This window comes from Pseudochaenichthys georgianus, chromosome 3, assembly GCF_902827115.2.
Source record: "Pseudochaenichthys georgianus chromosome 3, fPseGeo1.2, whole genome shotgun sequence".
Taxonomy (NCBI): Eukaryota; Metazoa; Chordata; class Actinopteri; order Perciformes; family Channichthyidae; genus Pseudochaenichthys; species Pseudochaenichthys georgianus.
Window position 1 is genome coordinate 36,965,528 of NC_047505.1, and position 24,147 is coordinate 36,989,674.

A 24,147-nucleotide genomic window follows, 5' to 3' on the forward strand; every position below is an offset into this window, starting at 1 on the left:
TATTATGTTACACAATTTACCGTAATGTATGTGTGCAGTATACATGGGTACATGTCACAGACTGATGGGAATAATATAGATAGTGTGTTCTGTGGTGCAATCACTGAGTTTTACATTTAAGTACTATATGTGATGACTTTAGTTTGTAAGTCGGTAAATTACAGTTTAAAAAACAACTGCAACTCCACCTCAAATATGTTGCGTTTACTCAGAGAATGAATCCAACTCATGACATACCTGAATTAGATGAGTTAAAGCTGGAAAGAGAGGGACTGCCAACCCCTGGCAAAAGGCCTGGTGGTATGCCTTGCAGATTTGGATACGATGACTGAAGATTCAGAGCCTGCATTGCAGGGTTATCAAACAAACCATGCTGCTGCATGGCCTGCTGCTGCGCTAGTCCTAAAACTTCATTGGCCTTCTTAATGCGGTCCATTTCTTGCTGGGCCATAAGTTGGCGGACGGTGGCAGGGTCAAAGTATTCTTTTTCCTTATCGATTTGGCTGCCAATGGTATCCTTCACCTTATTGATGTGTTGCTGGGAGAAGATATGATCACGGATAGAGAGGCGAGCAGTGTACTTTACACCACACAAAGTGCACTCCGTCCTCGGCCCATCATAGGATGTCTGATTAATTCCAAAGTGCTTGGCCATGTTGAGCTTTGCCTTTTTCTCCTTGGCACGAGCGTTTTGAAACCACACCTGAACAACTCTCTTTGGAAGTCCAATGTCATTGCCAAGTACCTCACATTCCAGCATAGTTGGAGTCCTGTAGTCGTTAAAACAGGATTTCAACAATTTCAGCTGAAGGTTATTCATTTGCGTCCGGAAGCGCTTTTGGCCAGGTCGATCTCCACTGTCGATGCTCCTGGTCCCTGAGGCTCCAGGACTTGGTGAACAGGGGTCAGCCAGGCTGGACGTCTCACTGTGTTCAATAATATGTTCGTCATATTCCCTAGTATAATAGCTTGTTGCAGGGCTTACTAGCCCTGAAGACATCTGGTCATCAGTTTCAAGGATGGCGGCTGTGCCACCAGACTTAGACAGGTAATCACCACTATGCTGGCTGTGCTTTGCATCAGCACTGTCATTATCAGCATTGGCCTCATCGCCTGTGGTTGTGTCCGTGATAGCTGTATTCACAGAAGAGCAGTCGTCATTATCCAGTTTGTTTGGATCATAGCTGAGGTTCACAGAAGACATGGTTGCAGTCTCAAAATCTTCCATTCCCTCAACTTTAATAGATGAAGGGCTAAGTAGAGCCCTAGGAGACAAATCCATGATTTTGTTTACTGGTGACATAGAGGAGCTATGTCCATCACTGTGTGCTGGGACCATTTGAGAGTAGCTTGAAGTATCTAGACCATCTATTTTGATTTGCATACCCTCATGATCAGGTAACATACCAGCTAGAGCTAAATTATATCCAGCACGTTTGGCTTCATGCCAGTGACGGGAGCGAATGTGTGCCTCAAGGGCAGTTTTTGCTTTAAAAAGTGCTCGACAAAAAGGGCACCTACGATGAGCTTGAGCTGGCCCTATTGCCCTAAACTGCCCTTTTCTCTCTCTCGCTCTGGTATTTTGGAACCAAACTTGCACTACTCTCTTTTTCAATCCCACCTCATGAGCAATGTGGTCAAGCATTTTACGCGTAGGATTTGAGTCTAATAGGTACTTCTGATAAAGGATCTCTAGCTGCTCAGGTGTGATGGTGGTTCTGAGCCTCTTGTCTCTCTGTCGTTCTTCTGCACTATTTGTGCTGTCGTTCTCTCCTGGGCTAGTGCCAGCCTTTTCCTCCAACTTCCTCTTCAGGGAATTCATGGTGGAGGTGGGGGTAGACGGAGAGGTGGCAGAGCTGCTGGGAACCTGTGGCATTGCTCCAGAGAGTAGCTGACTTGCCAGGAGAGGATTGCTGGGATCAAATAGCATGAAAGACATATCTATTGGACGGTCTAGGAATTGAGGGTGGATGAATTGATTTTGCACAGAAAGGAAGTGTAATTGCTGGTGCTCCTGCCAGTGCTCAAAGGAGGGGAAGCCAATCTTGCACTGATCACACTGGTACGGGATCATCTGTTGTGCCAATTGTTGTGTGGCAGAGGTCATATGTGCATTGAGGCTCATGTGCTGGCTTTGCGATGAAGCCTGGCTTGTCTGAGAGGCAGAGGGACCACACTGCTGCTGTTGCTGAGAGAAAGAGGACGATGAATGCTTGATGGGCTTTGTTTGTATCTTCTCTTCTCTCTGAGGTCTATGGTGGTGTGCCTCAGACTGGGGTTGATGCACAACCTCCTGCTTAATAGAAGTTTGGGTTTCCCGTGCCAGATCAGCAGAAATGTCTGGTAACTCCTTGGGCTTCTCATCAAAGAGGTTAGAGGTGGATGCTGGCAATGCCTCATCTTTCTCAGTGGATGGGAGCTGGGAAAAAGCTGAAGTGGAGGGTGGAAGTGGGCAAAGACTTGAAGAAGAGGGCATTGGGGTGTGACAGGAGGACCCAGAGGGAGTATAACAGTCATTGGAATAATCCATTGAATCCTCATTGTGGCTGTCATATTGACCCTCATCATCTTCATCTTTGTAACACAGCTTCTTTTGGTGTTTTATTAGATCAAATATACGCTGGAAAACCAGACTGCATTTCTTGCACTGGTAGTTCAGATTTGTCGTGCGTACATAACGATCATTTGACAATTCTCTTCTTTCTCCCTCTTTTGCCCCCTCACCCTGGTTTTCATAATTTTTCCTTGCCTTCTGGCGAGCATTTTGGAACCACACAACAATCACACGAGTGGGGAGACCCAGAAGGTTGGAGAGTTGTTCAAATTCATCATCTTTGGGATACGCATTGGCATCAAAGAAGTCTTGTAGCACTCTTAGCTGGTAGTCAGTAAACCTAGTCCTGGAGGATCTCTTGCTTCCATAAAACTCTTGTTTCAAAGGTTCAGGGGAAGGAGGTTTAGAGTCAATTTTTGTTTCTTCCAATGTTGTTGTTGGTGGATTATTGAAATTGTATGGCGAGTCTTTGTTGCGTTGTCGTTCTTTAAAAAGGGTGTTTCTGAACCAGTGCTTTATGACTTTTTGTGGAAGCCCTGACTTGTCTGCCATCTCTTTAATCTGTTCCTCGTTTGGCGAATTGTTGATATCAAAGTATTGTCGCAGGACCCTAAGTTGGTCATCTGTGATGCGTGTCCGCGGCCTCTTGTTCTGCTGCTGCTGCTGTAGCATGGCTGGTGTAAGCTGCTGTTGATAGAGCATGGCCAGTTCTGAGGCCAGGCTTGACTCAACAGATTGTAGATGTGGCATGGACTGGAGAGACATGGACTGCATCATAAGTGGTGAGAAGAGGGGCAAATCCATTGGCATGGGAATTTGAGCTTGCGGCTGTGGGGTAGATACTGTTGGAGGTGTATGTGAGGCAGCAGAGACAGGAATATTTGGTGTTGGAGCTCTTTGGGGTGGAGGAGGTGGAGGAGGAGGCTGTGGAGGAGCAGGAGCAGCCTCTGGTGTAGAGGGTCTCAGTGGATAGAGTTTATCATATTGTTCTCTGTATTCCTTTGCAAATCTCTCAAGGGATCGAAATGGAAAGAAAGCCTGGTGGATATGCTCCTGGTGACTCTTTAGAATCAGTATGTTTGAAAACAGCTTGCCACAGGCTTCACATTCCAGTTTCTCCAATCCCTCAATGGGGTCCACCACTCTTGTTATCCCACCTGGACCACTTGATCCTGTAGGTACAGCTGTCTTTTTCTGAACTTTCTGTTTATTTTCATTGTACTGAATAACTAACTCAAAACCAAAGTTTTCCAGCAGAGCTTTGGTAGCATTTCCTCGAGCATCTGATGCAATCCTTGGTGGAGGCAAGCCAGTATCATGGTTTATGTTTATAGCAATATGCTGCATGTCTTTCTTTTCTCTTGACTTACTGTCTGTAGAATCTCTGTTAGCATATTCTTCATTTTTTTCATTTATGGCCCTTTCTCTTTCTCTGTCTCTCTCATTCTGTAAGTTGGAAAGTCTCTGCTTTTTTTCAGCCTGCTGGAGCAGAGCTGCACTCTGTTGCAACAAAGCCATCTGCCCCTGAGCCTGCTGCTGTTGTTGTTGCTGCTGCTGATGTTGTTGATGTTGCTGCTGCATGTGGTGGTGCATCAATTGCTGCTGCAAGCAACTTTGCTGGGCCTGCTGGGCAGAGTTTTTTAGATCTTCAAGCAAGGAGGAGGTGGAGGACCCTGCTAGACCAAGTGCTGCGTTGCTGAGGCTGATCTCTGGGTTCAGCTGGAATTCTGCACCAGGGATGTAGAAAGGGAAGAGCAACTGCTGCTGTTGCAGGAGGGGAAGTGAATCAGCTGTCATTGGGAAGTGCTGCAGAAGTGCTGGGTTGAATAGCTGTGACTGTAAAAGAGCAGCCTGCTGCTGGAGCTCTTGTTGAAGCTGGGCTTGAGCTTGGGCTTGAGCCTGAGCCAATTGCTGTTGTTGCTGAAGCTGTTGTTGTTGCTGTTGTTGTTGTTGGTGTTGCTGCTGCTGCTGCTGCTGCTGTTGCTGCTGCTGCTGCTGCTGCTGTTGCTGCTGCTGATGTTGCTGCTGCTGCTGCTGTTGCTGCTGCTGCTGCTGCTGTTGTTGCACCCTAGCAGACAGCATGTCAGAACACTTTTGACTTGACTTTTTTACTTCATGGTTCTCCGATGGTAAGGAATGGCAGCTCAATGAAGAATTCCCCATGCTCTCATTGATATGACTCTGGATCATATTGTTTCCTCCAAGAATACTCTGAGCTGTTTGAGACCCAGAATAATTGTGGTTGGTAGAGCTAGTAGTTGAGTTACTAGCTGGGCTTGGACTAGATGTTGAAGTGCTGATGCTGGACCCACCGACGCTTAAACCAGTAGCACTTGCAGAGCTAGGAATCCCCCCTGCTGCTTCAAGTTTGGCTGCCCTAGCTTTGGTCTGGTGTAGAACAGAGCGCATGTGGATCTCCAGAGTAGAACTCTGGCTATATGCCACATTACAGGTGCTGCACTTGAATGGCTTGTTGTCAGGGCTGCTGGTGGGCTCCGGCTGTCCAGTAGTGGACTCCTGAAGAGCCCGTTTCACCTTGTGCAGGTGGGAGACAGAGTTATAGTGAACTAAAAGAATGTTCTTCTGTGTAAAAGACTCTTTGCATACAGTGCACTTGAAAGGACGAGATGGATCCAAAAACTTCTCCATGGTGAAGTTGGGGCCCTTTCTGAATGGCAAAGCACGTTTAGGTTCAGATCCAGAATCTTCCTGCAGTGAACCAGAGTCACTGCCTGTTGGGCTTTGTTTATCTTCTTGGTCACTTTCATCTCCCTCTTTCTCATCTTCTCCAAGACTTCCATGCTCCTCACCAAGGGATGGGTCACTCATTACCATAATGTCACCATTCATCAATAAGCCCCCATAAAGCTGCTGGATATCAGCTTCAGTCAGCTCCAGGTGGCTAGTTTCTAGATGTTTCTTCAAGGCCTGAAGTGTTCTGAAGCTTCGCTGGCAGAGACAGCACATGGTGGCTGCCCTGATCACATGGTACTGTGAATGGAGCTGTAGTTTCTCCACAGTCTTGAAGGCCAGGCTGCATTGGTTACAGCGGTACTTGTAGACATGGCGATCTGAAACAGGCAACTGCGGCCTTTTGTTGTGAACCTCATTGAAGTGCATCTGGAGCGAGTTGGAGGACTTAAACACTTGATTACAGCCTTTCTTCCAGCACAGAAATCCTGTGGCATCATCCCTCTCTGACTGTTGATCTTCCAGCGGTGACTTTTGAGATTCAGCTGTTTCTGTAGGGAGTGACATTCCCTTCTCTGGATCAGCATCTGATGCATCTGTGAATACATAAATAATAAAAAAGACAGCTTTCCGTTAGATGACTGCAATTGCAAAGTAAATATCACCAATTACACTAAAAAACTTGAATTATGATTATTAGTATTTTTGGAAAAAACATAAATCCCACATAAATGTAGCAGTAACCTGCACATTTCTAACAGAGTCAGATACTAACCAGCAGGCTTCTTTATATCTTCAGAGTTAGAGTTGGCTGTGGCATGAGGGGTGCTTTGGGACTCTCTGTCTGGACTCGGTACCGGTATGAACATGCTGGCTGGCAGTACTTCAGATGCTGATACCTGGAAAAACAAAAACAGAAAGGAATTATAATGTGAAAGTTCTTGTGGGGTGATGATATGATTTAATATGTACATTTAAATGACTAAAGGAAATCAACAAACACACAAGAAGAAACACAAAGCAGTTTAAAAAGCTGGGTTAGATGGAATAAAAGTGTATATAGTAACATTTTACATTGCACTGAGGATCATTGACATTCAATATAAAATCAAGATATGAAGCTGATATCCTTGCTCATGTGTATCTTATTTACCAATGAATCACTCATACTAGAGCAGACATGTACTGATGCATACACACATTAAAAACAACATAATATTTAGAAAAATGCTATATTCTTTTACATATTGTAAAGATGGCCGTGGCTTGGCATTCGACTACTTAAATTCTGCTGCTGCATCTAATGATAAAAACCTAGAGGACATTATTCAACTTCTGAAATCCTCCTCCTGCTGCCCTGATATTATTCCAACAGGATTTTTCAAAGGTGTTTTTCGTTGCATGGCCTCAGATCTATTTCATATAGTAAACAAATCTCTTCACTCAGGTATGTTTCCACAGGCCCTGAAAACTGCAGTCATTAAACCGCTCTTAAAAAATAATAATCTAGATGCTTCAGTATGAACATTTACAGGCCCATATCAAACCTGCCATTTCTAGGTAAAATCATTGAAAAAGTTGTTTTTCAACTGTTGAGTAATTTCTTGCATTTAAATAGTTGTTTCGATGTGATCCAGTCAGGCTTTCGTCCAAACCACAGCACTGAGAATGCTCTTGTAAAGGTCTTCAATGACATCCACTTAAACACAGACAGTGGCAGAACTTCAGTGTTAGTATTATTAGATCTCAGTGCTGCATTTGACACTGTTGACCACAGCATATTACTAGACCGACTGGAAAATTGGGTGGGACTTTCGGAAACAGTTCTAAATTGGTTTGAATCCTACTTAAAGGACAGAAAAAACTTTGTTTCTATAGGTAAATACACATCTGAGTTGACACATATGACATGTGGGGTTCCTCAAGGCTCCATATTGGGGCCTCTTCTTTTTAACATCTACATGCTACCACTGGCTCAGATAATGAAAAACAACAAAATAAGTTACCATAGCTATGCGGATGACACACAAATGTACGTAACCATTTCACCAGGAGACTATGCTCCAATTCAAACACTGAGTAAGTGCATTGAACAAATCAATGACTGGATGTGTCAGAACTTTCTCCAATTAAACAAAGATAAAACTGAGGTAATGGTTTTTGGAGCCAAGGCAGAACGTATAAAAGTTAGCGCTGAGCTTCAGCCTGCAATGTTCAAAACAACAGATAAAGTCAGAAATCTAGGTGTAGTCATGGACTCTGACCTGAGTTTCAACAGTCACATTAAAACAGTTACTAAATCAGCCTACTATCACCTAAAGAATATATCTAGGATTAAAAGTCTAATGTCACAGCAGGATTTGGAAAAACTTGTCCATGCTTTTATCTTCAGTAGACTGGACTACTGTAATGGTGTCTTCACAGGTCTCACTAACAAATATATTAGAAAGCTGCAGCTGATTCAGAACGCCGCTGCTCGAGTCCTCACTAACACTAAGAAAGTGGATCACATCACTCCTGTTCTGAAGTCTTTACACTGGCTTCCTGTGTGTCAAAGAATAGATTTCAAAATACTGCTGCTGGTTTATAAAGCTTTGAATGGTTTAGGCCCAAAATACATTTCTGACCTCCTGCTAAATTATGAACCATCCAGATCTCTCAGGTCTTCAGGGACTGGTCAGCTTTCTGTCCCCAGAGTCAGAACTAAACATGGAAAAGCAGCATTTAGTTATTATGCTCCAAATATCTGGAACAAACTCCCAGAAAACTGCAGGTCCGCTGCAACTCTGACTACTTTTAAATCCAGACTAAAGACTTTTCTTTTTGCCGCTGCTTTTCATTGAACTATTCACGTCTTAAACTGCACTGTAACTTTTATCGATGTATTTTTTCTTTTAATGCTTATTTTATTATCTTTTCTTTTTAATGACTGATTTTAAATGCCATTTTCTTAATGTCTTTCGTTTTTTGTAAAGCACTTTGAATTGCCTTGTGTTGAAAGGTGCTATATAAATAAACTTGCCTTGCCTTGCTGCCAATTAGGATGATGGACCTCATGTCATACAGAGTGTCAGCCAGCTTAAAGCTCACACCAATGCACTAACTGCATCAATCCACCAAACACTTTAGCTGAAGCTTCTACTTAAGAAGTGCAGCTTTAAGTGCCGAAAAATATAATAAAACACATATTATAAAAATAATTGCTAAATTAGACACTATGCTTCTTAACAAATTGGATAAATCAAAGGAAAACAATGTCATTGCTGATAACAAGGTACACATGTTTAACTTGGAAAAAGTTTGTTTCTCTTTACTTTTCTAAATCAAATATTTCAAGGACGAATAGGTATTGATTAAAAAAGTACAGAGAGGAAGTCTGGTTCTCTCCGCTCTCAAAAGGTTGGAGTCAATCATGTGTGAACGACAGCAACCTCTTTTTATTTCTGCTGCTCTCCTCCAAATGGCTACCTATTTCTCCCTCTGATAACCTTTTTTCATCCCCAAAACTTGAGAATTCATCAAAGTCAATAATTGACAGTACCCTATGCAACAATAATAATCTGCTGAAAGTGGATGAGGTCAGAATATGAGGACTGTCTTTTTCCACCTCCATCAAATTGCTGAGACAAAGGAGTAAAAAATGAAAGAACACATACTGGTGAAACAAGTATTTAAATGTTAAAGAGTTCAGTTTTTAGATTGGTGTAGTTGATTTTTGTTAATTTACCATATGCTTTCTAATTACTCCTCTAATAGCACAGTGAACACACAGCTGAATGTGCTCTAGCATGTCATATAGCCACAGGCAAAATCCAAATGAAGCAGATTCATCCGCAAACAACAGGATTTCTAAGGTTAAGTAAAACAGTTTCCATCCCAAAGTGCCCACTATATTTTGTTACTGAGGTCACAAATGTACCAGAAAACATCCAGCCATTTCCCTCTTTGTTTTTGATACCTTTCTATCTTTTCAAAATGAAAAGTGGAAAATTAAAGCAACCAGCATTGAAAGTCACAAAACAAAAAAAGCAATGATTTACATTACAAAGTGGACTGTTTCTAGACAACTGCTTCATTAGGCAATTAGTGGAAGAAGTAGTATCCCAAGGTCACTTTTAATTTGGACTGCCTAATTGGCAAACATAGTTCAACATGGCTATCATCCAGCCAGACTCAGAATTAATGAAGCACAATTATTTTCATTACCCTATCTTGCACAGACAGAAAATGAGACATAGAGTGAGAGAGGGAGGACTGGGGGAGTGTGTATATATTATATATACACTGTTATGTATATATACTGTATCTGAGACAGAGCATGAGACACATGGGGTGGAAAGGAAAGAAAGTGCAAAGACGATAGGTTGCTGAAGGGTTGGAGAATGAACGCATCATTATGCATGCTTGGCAAAAAATAAAAGTCACCTATTTCAGAATTAATTGACTCCTCTCCTTAGACATGTGAATAGGATAAAGCACCTTAACATCTGCATTCACCAGTTATAAAAGGGTTCTAGCTTTAATGTGTGTTATATTACCTCTGTTCTATCACTGTCCTCTTGTAGTGGCTCAGTACATTACTACCACTATAAAAGAAATAAATATTGCCATCTACCATACTAATGTGCTTGCCATTTACTTTCTATATGGGGGGTGAAGGCAGCAGACAGTAATGTTTCACTCAGTGATTGTCCTGCATTGCTATTTAGCTTAACAGGACATAACAGAGTAAAGATTTGCTAAGTGATTTACAAGAAAATAGGAAATAAAAAGGATTTTTTTTTTTTATCGATATTAGACATTTTGCTTTCCCTTGATTACGATTAAAGGATGCAAATAAAGTAGACACATTGTTCCCAGTGCATTGTAGATAATATAAATCTAATTCCAGGACATAAAAGTCCAAGACCACATTAATCAAGATACAGACACTACCAATTTTGAGGTTTAATTTTAACTACCAATTTCCAACCTAAGGAATGGACCTGAAATACACACATTTTGATATGAGACTTGATTTTGGCCTGATTTTTCGTGAATAATAACATTTCCAATGCTTGTACTCAAGTTGCATATAGTGGGGAGACTGTTCATTACATTTGGATTAATCCTTGCCACAATTATTTTTAACATATTCATCATGAAAAGCCTTGTTTTGACTTGCACACAAGTGATGGCAAGAGTGTCAGTTTAGTATAAATGAACTGGGAGCGAAGAGACCTGCTCATCGTGAAATTATAAAAAAACACAAAAAACGATTAAGAATTCCCCTTCACATATGACTGTGATTACAAAAGAGCTGGCAAATGATGATGGGCACATTAAGACAATGAGAAAAGAAAAGAAAAAATATGCATCCCAAAAAAGCCCAATCATTTCCAATGAGCCAATGGGATTGCCTGTAGCCATTTCACAATTACCAGCATTCTTTGTGTTTGATAAAAGACTGAATGTTGGCAATTTAGAGGGGGGAAGAAAGGAATGACAATTGTTCTCAGAACTAGGCAGCCACTCCAGGCTGAGGGATTGATTAAGAGCTAGTGACTCATCTTCTTGGTATTGTTGAAGCCTTACACTGGTCCTTGACCTGACCCATTGTCTGCAATGTGATGGGCCATATTGTGTTTAAGTAGCAGCATGGTGGGCCTATACAACATGGCTTTGGCCGGCAGTTGTTTTCTATAAACGGCTATGTAGATAATTGAAGAAACACTATGGGACAGATTGAATACAGAAATTAAATTCAAAATGTTGATTCGTGCTATGCACAATACATCAAGGCCATATATTTGTTTATCTATGTTTTGCTTTTCTCCTGTTGTCCTTGACTTATACAAAATACGCATTTCATAATATGCAATCTCTTTGCTATGGTGCTGGATGACCCCACTTAACAGTTTTCACCTGCCATGACAATTTCATTCATACCAATTTACCAACACTTCAGGTAACCTTGAATTGGTAAAGCAAATAATTCTAATAAATGAATGAAGAACCATAACAATGAAGTTAAAACTTAAACCTTTCCAACCACACAGTATCGAATCATAGGCAAAAAATATTAGGGACTTACTGAGGCAACAAGCTTCTCCACACAGTCAGGGGCCACACTGTGGAGGTGTGTCAGGTGGAACTGCAGGTGGACCTTGTTGTTGAGCATGTCCTGGCATAGTGGGCAACGTAACATTGGCTGGACAGAGTGCTGCGTCATCACGTGCATTCTGAGACGATTCAAGTCCGTGTTGGTGAACTTGCAGTAGGGGCACTGGTACATCTGGGTGGCAGAGAGAGAGGGGAGAGGGGAAACAGATCCACAAAGGGTTAATGGGGTGAAATAGGTGCAGTGATCACAGTGGGCCTGCTTGAAGAGGAGCTGTAGATCAGGCGGGAGACTGGGGCCACTTCCCTCAAGCAGGCAGATCCCTCTGATCACAACAACCGTGTAATACTGAGCACCACTGAGTCTTGGCACCTACTTCAAAGTGCTCCCATCTGTCAAATACTATATTGATTTTCCACCTTATACATAATTAGCAGTGCAACTGCAGCAGAAAGGCTACAATTATTTTGAGTAGATCTGGGGAAAATCCTGCCTAATATAAAAAGGGTCAGTGAGATAACGAACAAAAAATTATTAGAAGTATATTTTTACATTACTTCTTTTAATTGATGTGGAGTTTTCAAGCTTATAATGAGGCATTGGTATTTGAGGATGGAATAACCTTTAGCAAGAGTCCCCTAATTCAAAGACTTTTAAAAACAGAGGGTTTTATGCATTTTTTAACATCTGAAGACATCAATGTTTTTAAAAAATGGTGTGGTTTGTAACTCTCACCTGCTCCGCAGCGCTCTTCTCAGCTGTCCTGGGACGCTTTGAGGAGAGAGGGCTCTCCGAGGTCTCCGACCGAGAAGAGGGCCTTTTGGAGGGGATCGGGGAATCTGACTGGTGCCGTTCCGAGTGGCCAGACACTGCTGCACATTCAAACAGACGCACACAAACACGGAGGGATAAAGAGAAGAGAGCAGACATGTCAAGACAAGGTGAGGACTTGGCAGCCTGGGAGCACGTCAATCAATAAAACTGTGGATAAAGGGCTTTGGAATGTCTTTCTTAAATGTGATAAAACTGCATTTAATGGGAATTGGGCATAGAATGTGTTGTTATCAAACTCATGTCTCCCCATAAAAAAGACAACATATTTTTTACTTGTCTTTCCATGCTGCTGCAGGTGAGCTGTCTATTACATTGTTGGTTCTTAGGATATCGTACAACACTGTTTTCAAGTGCGAATGAAAAATATAAATTTGCAAGTGTGCAATTTTTGGATTTCATTCCATATCTTTAGTCTATGTGAGTTTATAACATGAGAGGAGGTTCACACACATCTTGAAAGCTCATCATACAACTGTTAAACTGTTTATATGTATTCTTGTTTCAAATGCATCTGCTCAAATGTCAGCTGAGAGTTTTTCTAAGCTATAGATTTACTTTACCCATTAAGTGATCCTCATATTGTAATAGGAGCATACTGCACGTAAGAAGACTTCTATACACATATCTTCAACCACCTTAAAGGCAAAAAGCAGAGGTCAAGCAGATGGGAGAATTTGAATTTTTGAGGGACAGTTCTACCAAGCCTAAATGTTGGTTAATTTTAAAAGAGCACTGAGGCATTTTTTTAAGAATCAAGAAATACATGTTTTTATTTATATACGGTTAGTCTCAGCTTTGAAAATTCCTCAGCTCTGTTTCCAAAAGCAGGGAAATGCCAGCAAAATTCTCAGTTTCAATGGCATTTCTGTAAAAGGTAAGCCTTATCTATTGTTTTGTGGTTTCTATGGAAATGGACAAAGACAAAGACAAACAGAGCACAGTAAGATTAGAAAACCTCTATCCCCCTGATTTGTTTTTAATGTTTCCTCAAAGCTAGGTCACATATGACAACAAGCTCTCATTTAAGTCAAATATTTCAAGACAAAAACATGCCATTGGACTCTAAGGAAGCATCAGTCGGATGATTAGTCATACACAAGCATATTCACAGGATACAGCCATGCTTCGGTGCCCAGTCTGTGGAAATATAAAAAAGGGCTACATTCATTGTCGGTTTCCTGCCAATCTTTGAAAATATATCTTATTATCGTCACCTACAGCTACCTCAAGTGTTTCACTAGCTCAAAAACTGAATCACACAGCTAATGCTTTTAATGAAAACAACACCAATATGAACAAAGAAGCATGTCTGAAGAGCAATGCATCACTCAAGAGCCCCTGCAAACCACTTTAAAATGACTAAATTCACATGGGGGAAGCATGGGGAGCTGTAGTATCATCAAGCTTTGTCACTAGTGGAAAGAATTCACTGTGAAACTTAAGGACGTGTCTTACCAAACCCTAACAAGCCCATAAAGAGTTAAATGTGGCCTGATTTGTACAGTCCTAGGAGGGCACATTGAGAACAGAGGGCATTGGAAGGGGAGGGTGATTTGGCGGGGGGTCAGGTTAAGCAGGGCTGACCACGCTCCTGCTCAAGACATTAAAATGTCAGCTCCAATCAGGACGAGGGCAGTTGAGCTGATTACCCAGTGGGGGACCTAGCTTTGGACAGAGCAGCCTGCAAGATCTCCCAGAGACACTGGGATCAGCCGCGGAGGCCCTATTAGGGTCCAGTCACAGGCAATCCTATTAAACACATCCGCCAATAAACAAAGGGAAAGTTAAACAAAAGGAACCTCCCATTCCCTGACATTAACCTCTCAGTCATGGCGATGTCCTCACCAACTTCACTTCAGTTCACTCCTACTGCAACTGAACTCATCTCCCGAGGAAAACAACAAAGGACATCTGTGGTCACTTTCACATCTCAACTATCTGGTTGATCTTTGGACTACACAAGTTTGGGGATCATAATGACATTTAATAACGAGAACATATGTTTCTTTAAAAATAAATTCTCTCTTTTTCTGGCCTATTAAGTTAGTTAGAAAAGAATGACCTCTGCATCTTTACTTTTTGTCTCTCCATCAAGGCAGTGAAGGACATGATGTTCTTCAAGACAAAGGACCCAAACAGTAGCCTCAACCAAACGACATCTGTTAAAACTATTAATATCAGATTGCAACACTTTTAAGCACCTGCCTTTTAGTGTAAATTCCACACAGACGGAAAGAAACAAGCTGAGCAGCTGCTACAGCTTAAATATGTATAATTGACATTCACTGTGAATTACTTAGAACAGTAACAGAAAGACAAAGTAAAGAAATGAATTCTAGAGCAGGTAACAATAGGGTTTATACCACTGATATAAAGTACATACAATACAGGAAGCAAACATGGATTACAAACAAGTATCCTCTAAACCTCATGATAAAGAGGATAAATATAATTGATAATAAAGTATATTCCATTTCTACAATTGCTCCAAAAGCACCAGAGATGTGAAACAAGTGGTTGTTTGAATCTGAAAGGGGCCCATACTGGCTCTCTAGCTCACAGTGTTTTATGTGTGTGCGTGTGAGAGAAACACAGAGAGAGAGAGGGACAGATGGAAGGCTGGGAGGCTTACTCAGACACAGTCTTTCTCGTCATGGCCAATTAGGACTCCATAAATCTGATCAATTGCTTCTCTTAAGAACACTACACCATCACCATGACTAACATCCAACTACTGTATCCTGTTTTTCCATGTCAAGGGTGATGAAAAAAATGACCAAAACATTGCCAAGTTGAGAAATGAAATATAGTTTTTTTTCTCTCTACACCGTCTTACACGGCAGATTGGAAACTAGTGTCCGAGCATTGCTGCGTTCACGTGAGACATTAGGATCTACAATTTGAACCCATAACATTGGGTCCTGATTGAGCAAGTATACTGTAAGACTTTTAGAGGAAAAAAATGATGTCAATAGAGAAAAACAAAAGGACTCTGGTTAGATGTGCTATGACACTGCTTTAGAAAGACCTAGAACAACAGTACATGTGTATATCTGTATTTGACCTTGGTGGATGGTTAGATTAATGCTTCTCCCATTCACAAATTGTCCTCTACAGAGACCACTATCGGCTCCCCCGCCGATGGTGACCTTAATGTCTGTCAGGAGTCTGTCTGCTACGCTGACCTCTTCTGCCTGGTCATTAGACACAAATCCCCCATCCACACCAAACCTCTTCTGACAGATACACAGGGTGGGTTTTTGTTTGAAAGCACAAAAGGCAAGGCAGGAGTGGAGAAACCTAAGAGTCAATTAGGTGATTATTAATTCATGTCCCTTTTCCGTAAACCAGAAGCTTTTGCGCTGTCGAGTCCCGTAAGTGAATTGGACTTTGGCACCTCGTCTCACCTCTCATAACTGGACTGTATTATTCAAGCAGCAAAGGGGCTGTCAGCACACTGCACCAGTCTCTGGAGCAATCACAACCTTGTTGTGCTTTTAAGGGGAAAAAAGATGCCTGCTGGACAGAGTGACTGACACAGCACAGCCTGAATTAACTACAACAGGTCATCTGACATTTAAATCTTCCAGGAGTGCAATCACAGCTGCCATTAATACGCTGTGTCCTTGGGACACTAGTCTAAAATGAGTGACTTACAGTAAACAGTCAAGCAGTGAAAGATGGGAAAAAGATTAGTGGTGTTTTGGAATTCCCCTCATTCGGCTGACATGGGGTCCTCATCATCTCTGGAGCCTCCGCCCCCTTATTACCACAGTTCCTGTCTCGCCGCGGCAGCTTTAGGCCTCCGGTTGTAAAAGACATAACCTATCATTCAGTCCGTGCAAGCCAGCGAGGCTGCATAACTTTACTGTCGCTTTGCTCAGAACTGCCACAGTCTGCCAATCACTTAAAACTGAAGCTCAGCCCACAATTCCTCTACATTAACATGAACCTCCCTAGTGTTATACTTTCTGAAGATGTCCTCTGATCCAAAACTCCCTAAAACCTTTCACCTTCACACTGTAGAGGGCTTCTGATGGGTCTCCCTGCAATGTAGAATTTTTGTATCTGTATTCCCTGTGCAAGTTGACTATTAATATGGAGATGACTCAACTCCCCCAGTGCTACAAGTCATTGTCTGTTAATGCTATGCTAACAATACCCGAATATTGTCTGTTCCCTGTCCCTATTTCCATCAAGGTTTTCAATCTATAGCTTGTGTCAGCGCCCAAAGCAATAAAGGGCAGTGTTGCATTTCATATTATATTTCTCAGGTGATTATGCTGCATTCGAAACACAAGAAAATGAAACATTGATTTAAAAGGCAATATTGAAGCTACATATGAAATCATTTCCTATTATTTATGAAGTCCAAGATAACAAACACTTCACTGTGCCGTATGACTTTTATGCAGCTAAACAACAGGAGTGCAAGAAAAGCCACTGGGAGATAAAGAAATTGAGTGGAGATATTAATTAGCAGAAGCGTTATTAATCTTCAAGCCACTGAACAACAGGGTGACACGACGTTCACCTTTACAGGACGCTTTGAGAGACAGCGCTGGGGCTGGCCCATTAGACAACCCGTGGTAAAACTCATAAACACTGAGCTTTCAGGGAGTTGGCTCACAAACAAGGACAATTTATGGCCTATTATCTTCAAAGACAAAAGGAATTACAAATTTGAGAGATGACAAGCACTCAAAGGACGTGATATGAATATGTAAACATTGTCATTGTTCGGCTTCCTGATCAAGCAGACAGAGTACTACTTAGGGTTTAAAAGCAATACAAAAAAAATCCCCATTGCACTGCATGTCTCCCAGTTCAGAGCAAGAATAAACCAATCTTAAATCATTTGATTGTATCTAACCATAAGCATAAACCATAGCACATATTACATCCACATATCTGCACTGTTATAAGAAAAACCGTCCATGGTAACAGTACACAATTAAAAGACTGCAATGCCAAGGTGCTGGGTCTAGGGGATGCTAATCGGTATGTTTATTATCCAGAGTAAAGGCAGCATATGCAGCACACAAGACAACATCTGTTTCACTTACACTCAATACACCTGGATGTGCACATGTGCATGCAAAAGCACATTTTTGTGGACATGGAGCCAAACACACACAGTTGTATAAGCACACCCAGAGGCCCAGTCTTCATTTAAACAGTTTCAAAGGTATAATGTAAACATTTAACTTAACATAACACATATGCAATTTTGTATCTGGTTTGTGTGAAAACCTGCTGTAAAACACACAGCACAGGAGTGTACAATCCTGTAGAAATAATTTAAGATAAAAAGAAAATGTTTATTTTAACACATCTGTGATACAAACCACAGTACAGTATACTTTTAACATACCGTATTTTTTTTCATAATATGAAAAATAAGTGTCAACACACTATCTCTATAATTGTATTTTACTATCCCTCAAAAGTCTACTGCACATGCCTAAAACCTCAGCATGACAATCAAAACAAAACATCTGTGCAGTCTGGCATTCAGTCTGAAATGCATTAAGGTTGATTATGTATATTTATTTAGATTTCACTTTTTTAATTTTGTTTTATCAAGCTCATCACATAAAAGGTAAAAGCAATGTTTTCTGGCAAAATGAAGTAGGAAAACAACATAAAATGCACCATTTGTATACAAGAAGTGTGAAAACAGTCGTATTTAATTGGTGCTCCTCAAAACTATGTCAAAATACTCCTACACACTTTTACAGTAACAATTAGGCCCAAGCTAACACTGACACATTCCAGCATGGCAAGTGATGGTAAAAAGGGATTCACTGCATACAAACATGTGCTGTCTGCCTTTAATATTATCGTGTTTGTAAACAAACGAAATAACTTACAATATCATTTAAAGTACAATTATTTCCAATTTACCAACATTTACAGTAGTTGTGGCAAGATAATTGAGCTTTTTGTCCCTCAAGCACTCGTTTTATGCACTGTTTTTCTGACTAAATTCAAATATCTTGTATTGTTTTGGACAAACAAATACAACCAAAAAGACACAGATTTGTACAATGCTCGTTAAAAAATATGCTGGACTTTCTACTTCTATTGTGGAAAACCAGATCAATTTCAGGATTATTTTTCTTACGAAACCCTTTCTAATGTCTCCTTATCAACGCCCTCCCCCCCCTTGCAACCTTCAATAAAACCTTTTCTATACATTTATGTTAAGTATGTCGAATAATATTGTTTCCAAGTCTGCAGGCGTATTAACAATTCCCCTCCTTCCTCTTCTTTCTGCACTCTTAACCTTTCTATCTTCCTAGCGCTCACCCTCCTGCCTTCCTCCGTGCTGCATCCCCATACATTCAGCTGCTGCAAAAACACAGCACCTGCTTTAATGAAGGGAAGGAACCCATTCCTATGCAGAAGCTCTCTCCTTTTGTCAGTGCTGTCTCAGCTAGGTGTAGAAGGAGTGAGGAGAGAAAAAGAGAGATATCCTCATGGCTATGACATTTATACATATTTCATACGAAGCAATACAAATGATCCTTTGAATTACTAATCATGCAGGATGATTAAATTGCAGCTATGGCCAACCTGAGCGTCTTCCATTAAGATTTTTGTATTTTACTTATAATTACTTTTACTGTTATTTTGTATGTTCTTCTCTCATAATATATACTTATGATAATGTACTGTATAATCACAAAACGTTGCTCCACATTTTAGCTGCGGTGCGGGGAGAATATGACATTTACATATGTCTGAATGCCTGTACATGTATATATACTGTATGTGTCATATTGAGATGAATACAAAAACAGCAAAATAATGAAGGCATCTTTCAAAAGATGACAAGCTGAATACATATGCATTTAACAAAGGCTTCTGATGTACCTCTAAATTATTTTAATGAATACTGAGGAGCTGTGGAACAAGAAAGAGAGAATAAGATTGACAGTGGCTTTAAAAAGGAGGAAGCCTTTTTTCTGTGTTCGCTAATGCTGTCTGTCTGACAGTGACTGTCATTTGTAAGGAACAATGTTGTGCTCTGTTCCAACAGCTACATGACAACGATGAGAAGAAATACTTCAATAGTAGTTCTAATGATGGACCTTAGAAACAGCTCAGCCTCAGACAGTGGGAGACCGAACACCTTTCAGATACATAACAGGTTGGCCGAGACGCTCAGACACCATTTTTTAACATGCACAGTTTTTTGTGTGCCTACTGTAGAAACATCTTCAGACAATCACTCGCCCAAACAAGCGCTCCTCTGTTTACCGAATGCATTGTGAGGTCTCCCTGGCTTTTTTCGTTACAAGATGGTTTTCTGCGCTTGCTTTGAATGGACATTGTATTCATCAATCACAAAAAGTTCGAAGTACAAAAAGAGACCCTTCCATTAAACTACAGCTGTCTACCTTTCGCTGACAACACTGCCTTGAACCCACCACCCCAACATACCCACCCTACTTTTCACTGACATCAAACAGAACCTCAGACCTGGTTCCCTAATGCACATTCTATTTTTAACTAAGCATTTCTAATAAGCTGCTGGGAAGCTGTACATTTTTCATATGCAAGCATATCTTTCCTTTGTGAAAACACAGAAACACACTTATTTGGTGATTAGCGACTGACAGAGGGGAGGAAAGGAACTGAATATGCTTGTATCAAATTGCATGCCTTTCAAAAAGGAGGAATCCTAATGCGAGGAGTCGTCTTCCTGTGCACCACAGGTATGAGTGAATTATTAATCGGCCAGCTCATTTTAATGCTTTTTAAAGTGCTTTATTTTGATGTGCTAAAACATACTTTTAGCCATATTCAGTCAGGCATGCATATCATTATTTCTTCCATCAAAGAAGAGTGTCGCCCTTTCAAAGAGCACAAACAACTCAGCCTCATTTAAAATAGAAGTTCGAATATCAAAGACATTTTACAAAGGCTGGGCTTCAAACACTGTGATGAAGTTTTTTTCCTACACTTTATAAAAAACTTAGGTATGCAAAAGGTTCGAATTGTTTTCCAGCTCTTAACCTGACTAATGTAAATCAAAAACATCCTGGAGTAACACAAGAAGTTAGACAAGTGAGAAGCATCAATCCATGCCTGTTAATGTTCAGTGTCATCATTATCAAAATATCATCTATTGAAAAAGAGATGTTTTAACTACAAACATTGTTTTTCTAACAAAGGTGTATAAAGTGAATTCCGTTTTAAAAAGAAAAATGTAACTTTAATATAGTAGGTTCTCAACTGCTTTCGATATAATAAGATGCAGTGTTACACATACACTGTATATGGAATGTATGTAGGGCCTTCAAGTTATCCCGACAAACAGAGAAGAAAAAAATCCATGCATGCTGATCCATTCAAACTGGAAAGTTGTTATGAATACTTCTAAAATAAGACCTTTACCGTTGGCCAGATATAGTTTAGGCCTTAAGCTCCACCCCTTACCCTAAGCCCAACCCCCTGCTTAGGGCTGACCACCTACACCTGTCAATATAAAAGCCCAAAGATAAAACCATCCTGATCTAATAACACAGGTTAGTGTTGTTTGTCTCCTGTTGTGTGCGTGTAGTTGCTATCACATGTGTGTACACACTGGACATGGGCCCAGCTGGAATTACACATACAGGCCCATCTCTTCCCATCACCTATTGAGCAAAGAGAAAACACTGGTCACATGTCACCTGAACATGTTATCTAATTTGATATTTGATCCTAACTGTTCCTGATGGGATTTATTGCTTGCAAAAAGTGCAACCTTTAAAAGCTAGAATTGCATTTAGGGAGGTCTTTGTTTAGAGAGAGTGTGCAATGTCTTAAATAGACTTTGAATATGTTTTGTTAAAATAGGTTTGTTTTAATTAGACAAAAGGCCTGTTGTTCAGCACCATTCAGGTGCAGCGCCACATGTTTGCTAAATGAGTGTGGTGTAAATATTGGCCTTACCTGTCCCTTTGGTGAGCTCCTTCTCCCCCCCACTTTCTCTGTCTTTGGTTTGGTCCTCCTGGTCTGTGGTGGTCTCACTAGCAGCCTCCACATCCTCACTCAGCTCTCCTGAAGGGGGAGGGAGGATGGGATATGTAAATTACCACGCGATCAGAATTGGTGGAAGCACTTAAAGGGACGGCAGCGTTTTTTTCTATAGGAGCTGGCAACAATTACATATGCTGACACACAGTTGCAAGGCTAGCAGACAAAGAGGGCAGAATCTGCTTTCTGCTCTCTGTCCTGTGCTGTCTGATCATCACTGTGAAATTTGTTTTGACAAGTATTTTAAAATCAGAGTTGAGTAACAGTGAAGGATTAAAGGCACAGATGTATTCATACTATTAATATTATTATTAAAAATGATTATAAATATTTAAGTTGTTTTGTAATTTGTATTATTATATTTATATTTGTATTGCATTGAGAGCTTACTTATTATATTTCTCAATGTTTCAAGACCATGACAAATATGGTTCCCTCTGTTTAATGTGGTCATAAAACTGCGGAAAAAAGAACACATGTGTCCTGAAGTGGGCAGATGGAAAAATAATTGAGTGAGCGCTATCCTTCAAAAGGAAGACCTTAACGTAGAAAAGCCCCCGTTTTCTTTCTCACACATGAACATACACATATATTACTGGGCCCTTCTGCAATGCAAGGCTCATGTCACTTCTTTTATCCTACTATTGCAACAACAGCAACAGAAATCATAAATATTTAAAACTTTCAGAGCCACAATTCATTTTATTTTTATGCCAAGTCAAAGGCACAAATCCCCTGTAACTGCCTTAAAAGCCTCAGCTCGATATAGCAGGCCATTTAGGAGCATTGAAGTCCAAACAATGGATATCCGATAACGCCATTTGTAAGTAACACACAGAGGAAAAGATAGCAAAGACAGATAATAAAAAGGGCATCAATCTTGTTTATTTCCCTCCAGTGCCCCCTGAACATCCCCTTTGCCCGTTAAGTTTGTTTAAAAGCAGTGGGACTTGCATGCAATAGCATTGATTTGACAACAGTAAACTAGGCCGCAGTCAATAGGTCCTATCAGTTATTACACACGTCAGCTAATTCTCAGCAAATGTACTTAAATGCTCTTTTGAAAATGCTTTCATGCTCAGGTCTCTACTCTATGAGCTATTGATATATTGACAATGCTACAACAGCAACTGAAATATCCTGTTCAAGTATTCAGCCCTGCAGTCATCACGCATCCAATCTTAGCTCACCACATGACTACCCACAGCCAAAACCACTTTTATGGCGATACATTATCCCCAACACTCACTGTTTATCATGTCAGTTGTGATACATTGCGTACACTGTACACAGAGTTGACATCGTGTTTGTTCTCTAACTCCGGTTTGTGTCATTATCACGGATACACTTTGAAGACTCTTACATTTCTGAACCACACTGCTCTTTTCACAGTCCCTTTCCTGATGACAAGTCTTACTCATGGATACAATATTCAGATGTTTTTCTCTTCATAAGTAAATGCATTATGCAAACAAGTCATGTTTATAAAAGAAAAATACATTAAAGGAAATGACAGTTTTTTAACTTGACATTTCATTCTCTATTGTGTATGTTAAATACATTCAACTGTCTTTTTTGTGTATGCAAAAAAAAAAGGTGTGTATTTAGGAATATGTACAACATGTTCTGCTATTTTTAAGGCAAATACAAAACTGGCTGGCTGTTTAAAGGTTGAATAAATACACACTGGCTACAGAATAATGTAATTGTATTATCAATTTGTATACATATGGGGTTATCCAGTTAAAAAACTAATAAAATCGAAGTTGTGGAAAACACCTTTGTATTACCGGCAGGAAAAGAGCAATATCTTCCATTTCCAGCTTGCTGACAGGAATGCTGTAGCACACAGCTTTGTGTGAGTGATTGGTGAATGCTTTGTGTTGTTACACATTATAGCTAAAGGCCGATCCTATGATCCAATGATCGTGTGTTCAAATAAAGATATTTAAAAGGGATGACTGACTCCTTGTATAAAAGCATATTTAAGTGTTCCCTCGATCCCACACACATGAATACATTTTATTATTTTATTTTTAATCATGTTTCTATTATGTTTCCAAGGAAACTCATGAATTCCATCCAGTGCGGCCTATGCTGGTGAGGCGGATCTGAAACATTCCCAGGAAACCAGAGATCTCCTACCGAGTCCCAAAATCACATCTAACTCCTGCTTGCATACATATTCTCCGTAAGAATTAGGATTCTGCAGAGCTGCATAGGGGCTCAGATTACAAAATAATCCCCAGGTAAATTTGTTCACCTTTAAAATCAGGGTAAGGTGTCATTTTGTAGCTATGTGACACTTGCAGTGAGACTAATTCCCTTCCTACACATTATTACTCACTTTGTGCTCATTACTGTGACAGTCTGAAGCTATTCAGCGTCCCTGCCCACCCATAACTTCCTGCACACCAACTGTACATGCTGACATTATATTTTTTCCTCCATGTGCTTTCAAGCTTCTTTATTTAGATGTTTAATCAACGTATATGACACTCCTAACACACAGCACACAGAGCCCTGTCCATCATTTATGCAGAAATGCAGACATTTCATTCCAGGAGCAGCATTACATCTTTAAGTGGCAAATAGCTTCGCCTATTCCTCATCTCATCTCCAACAGTATTACAGCATGATTAAAGCCAGGCCCACCGTAATTAATGAAAGGTCATGAGTGGCCTAAGAGTAGGATGCAAATTGAAGAGACACTAAAACTGTAGCCACAGATTAACTCTGGAAATAGATGAGGAGAAACACTCAAAGCTATGGCAGCAGGCCATTTCTAACCCAAATCTGAGAGATGTTAAGGACAATAGCCTGAAGGTTGTCTTCTAATTAATTGTCTTCATTAACCATCCTAATACAATGATATGAAACAGTTCCATTAATCTAATCATGCAAGCTGAATAAGCCCTTTGCCGACACAGAGATTACA

The 24,147-nt window shown here is 40.5% G+C and overlaps 1 protein-coding gene across 2 annotated transcripts in view; it reads right to left on the minus strand.

Moving 5' to 3' along the window:
* The window catches only part of zfhx3b (zinc finger homeobox 3b), a 139,267-nt gene that overhangs the window by 6,794 nt on the left and 108,326 nt on the right, over positions 1-24,147 (minus strand). The window contains exons 6-10 of one of the 2 annotated variants that reach the window (XM_071206907.1): positions 21,126-21,233; positions 12,081-12,217; positions 11,319-11,519; positions 6,021-6,144; positions 238-5,841 (exon numbers count right to left, since the gene is read on the minus strand). In XM_071206907.1, the coding sequence (XP_071063008.1) occupies positions 238-5,841; positions 6,021-6,144; positions 11,319-11,519; positions 12,081-12,217; positions 21,126-21,233 (6,174 nt within the window). The remainder of the gene's footprint in view (positions 1-237; positions 5,842-6,020; positions 6,145-11,318; positions 11,520-12,080; positions 12,218-21,125; positions 21,234-24,147) is intronic. The other variant, XM_071206909.1, reaches the window with a different exon arrangement.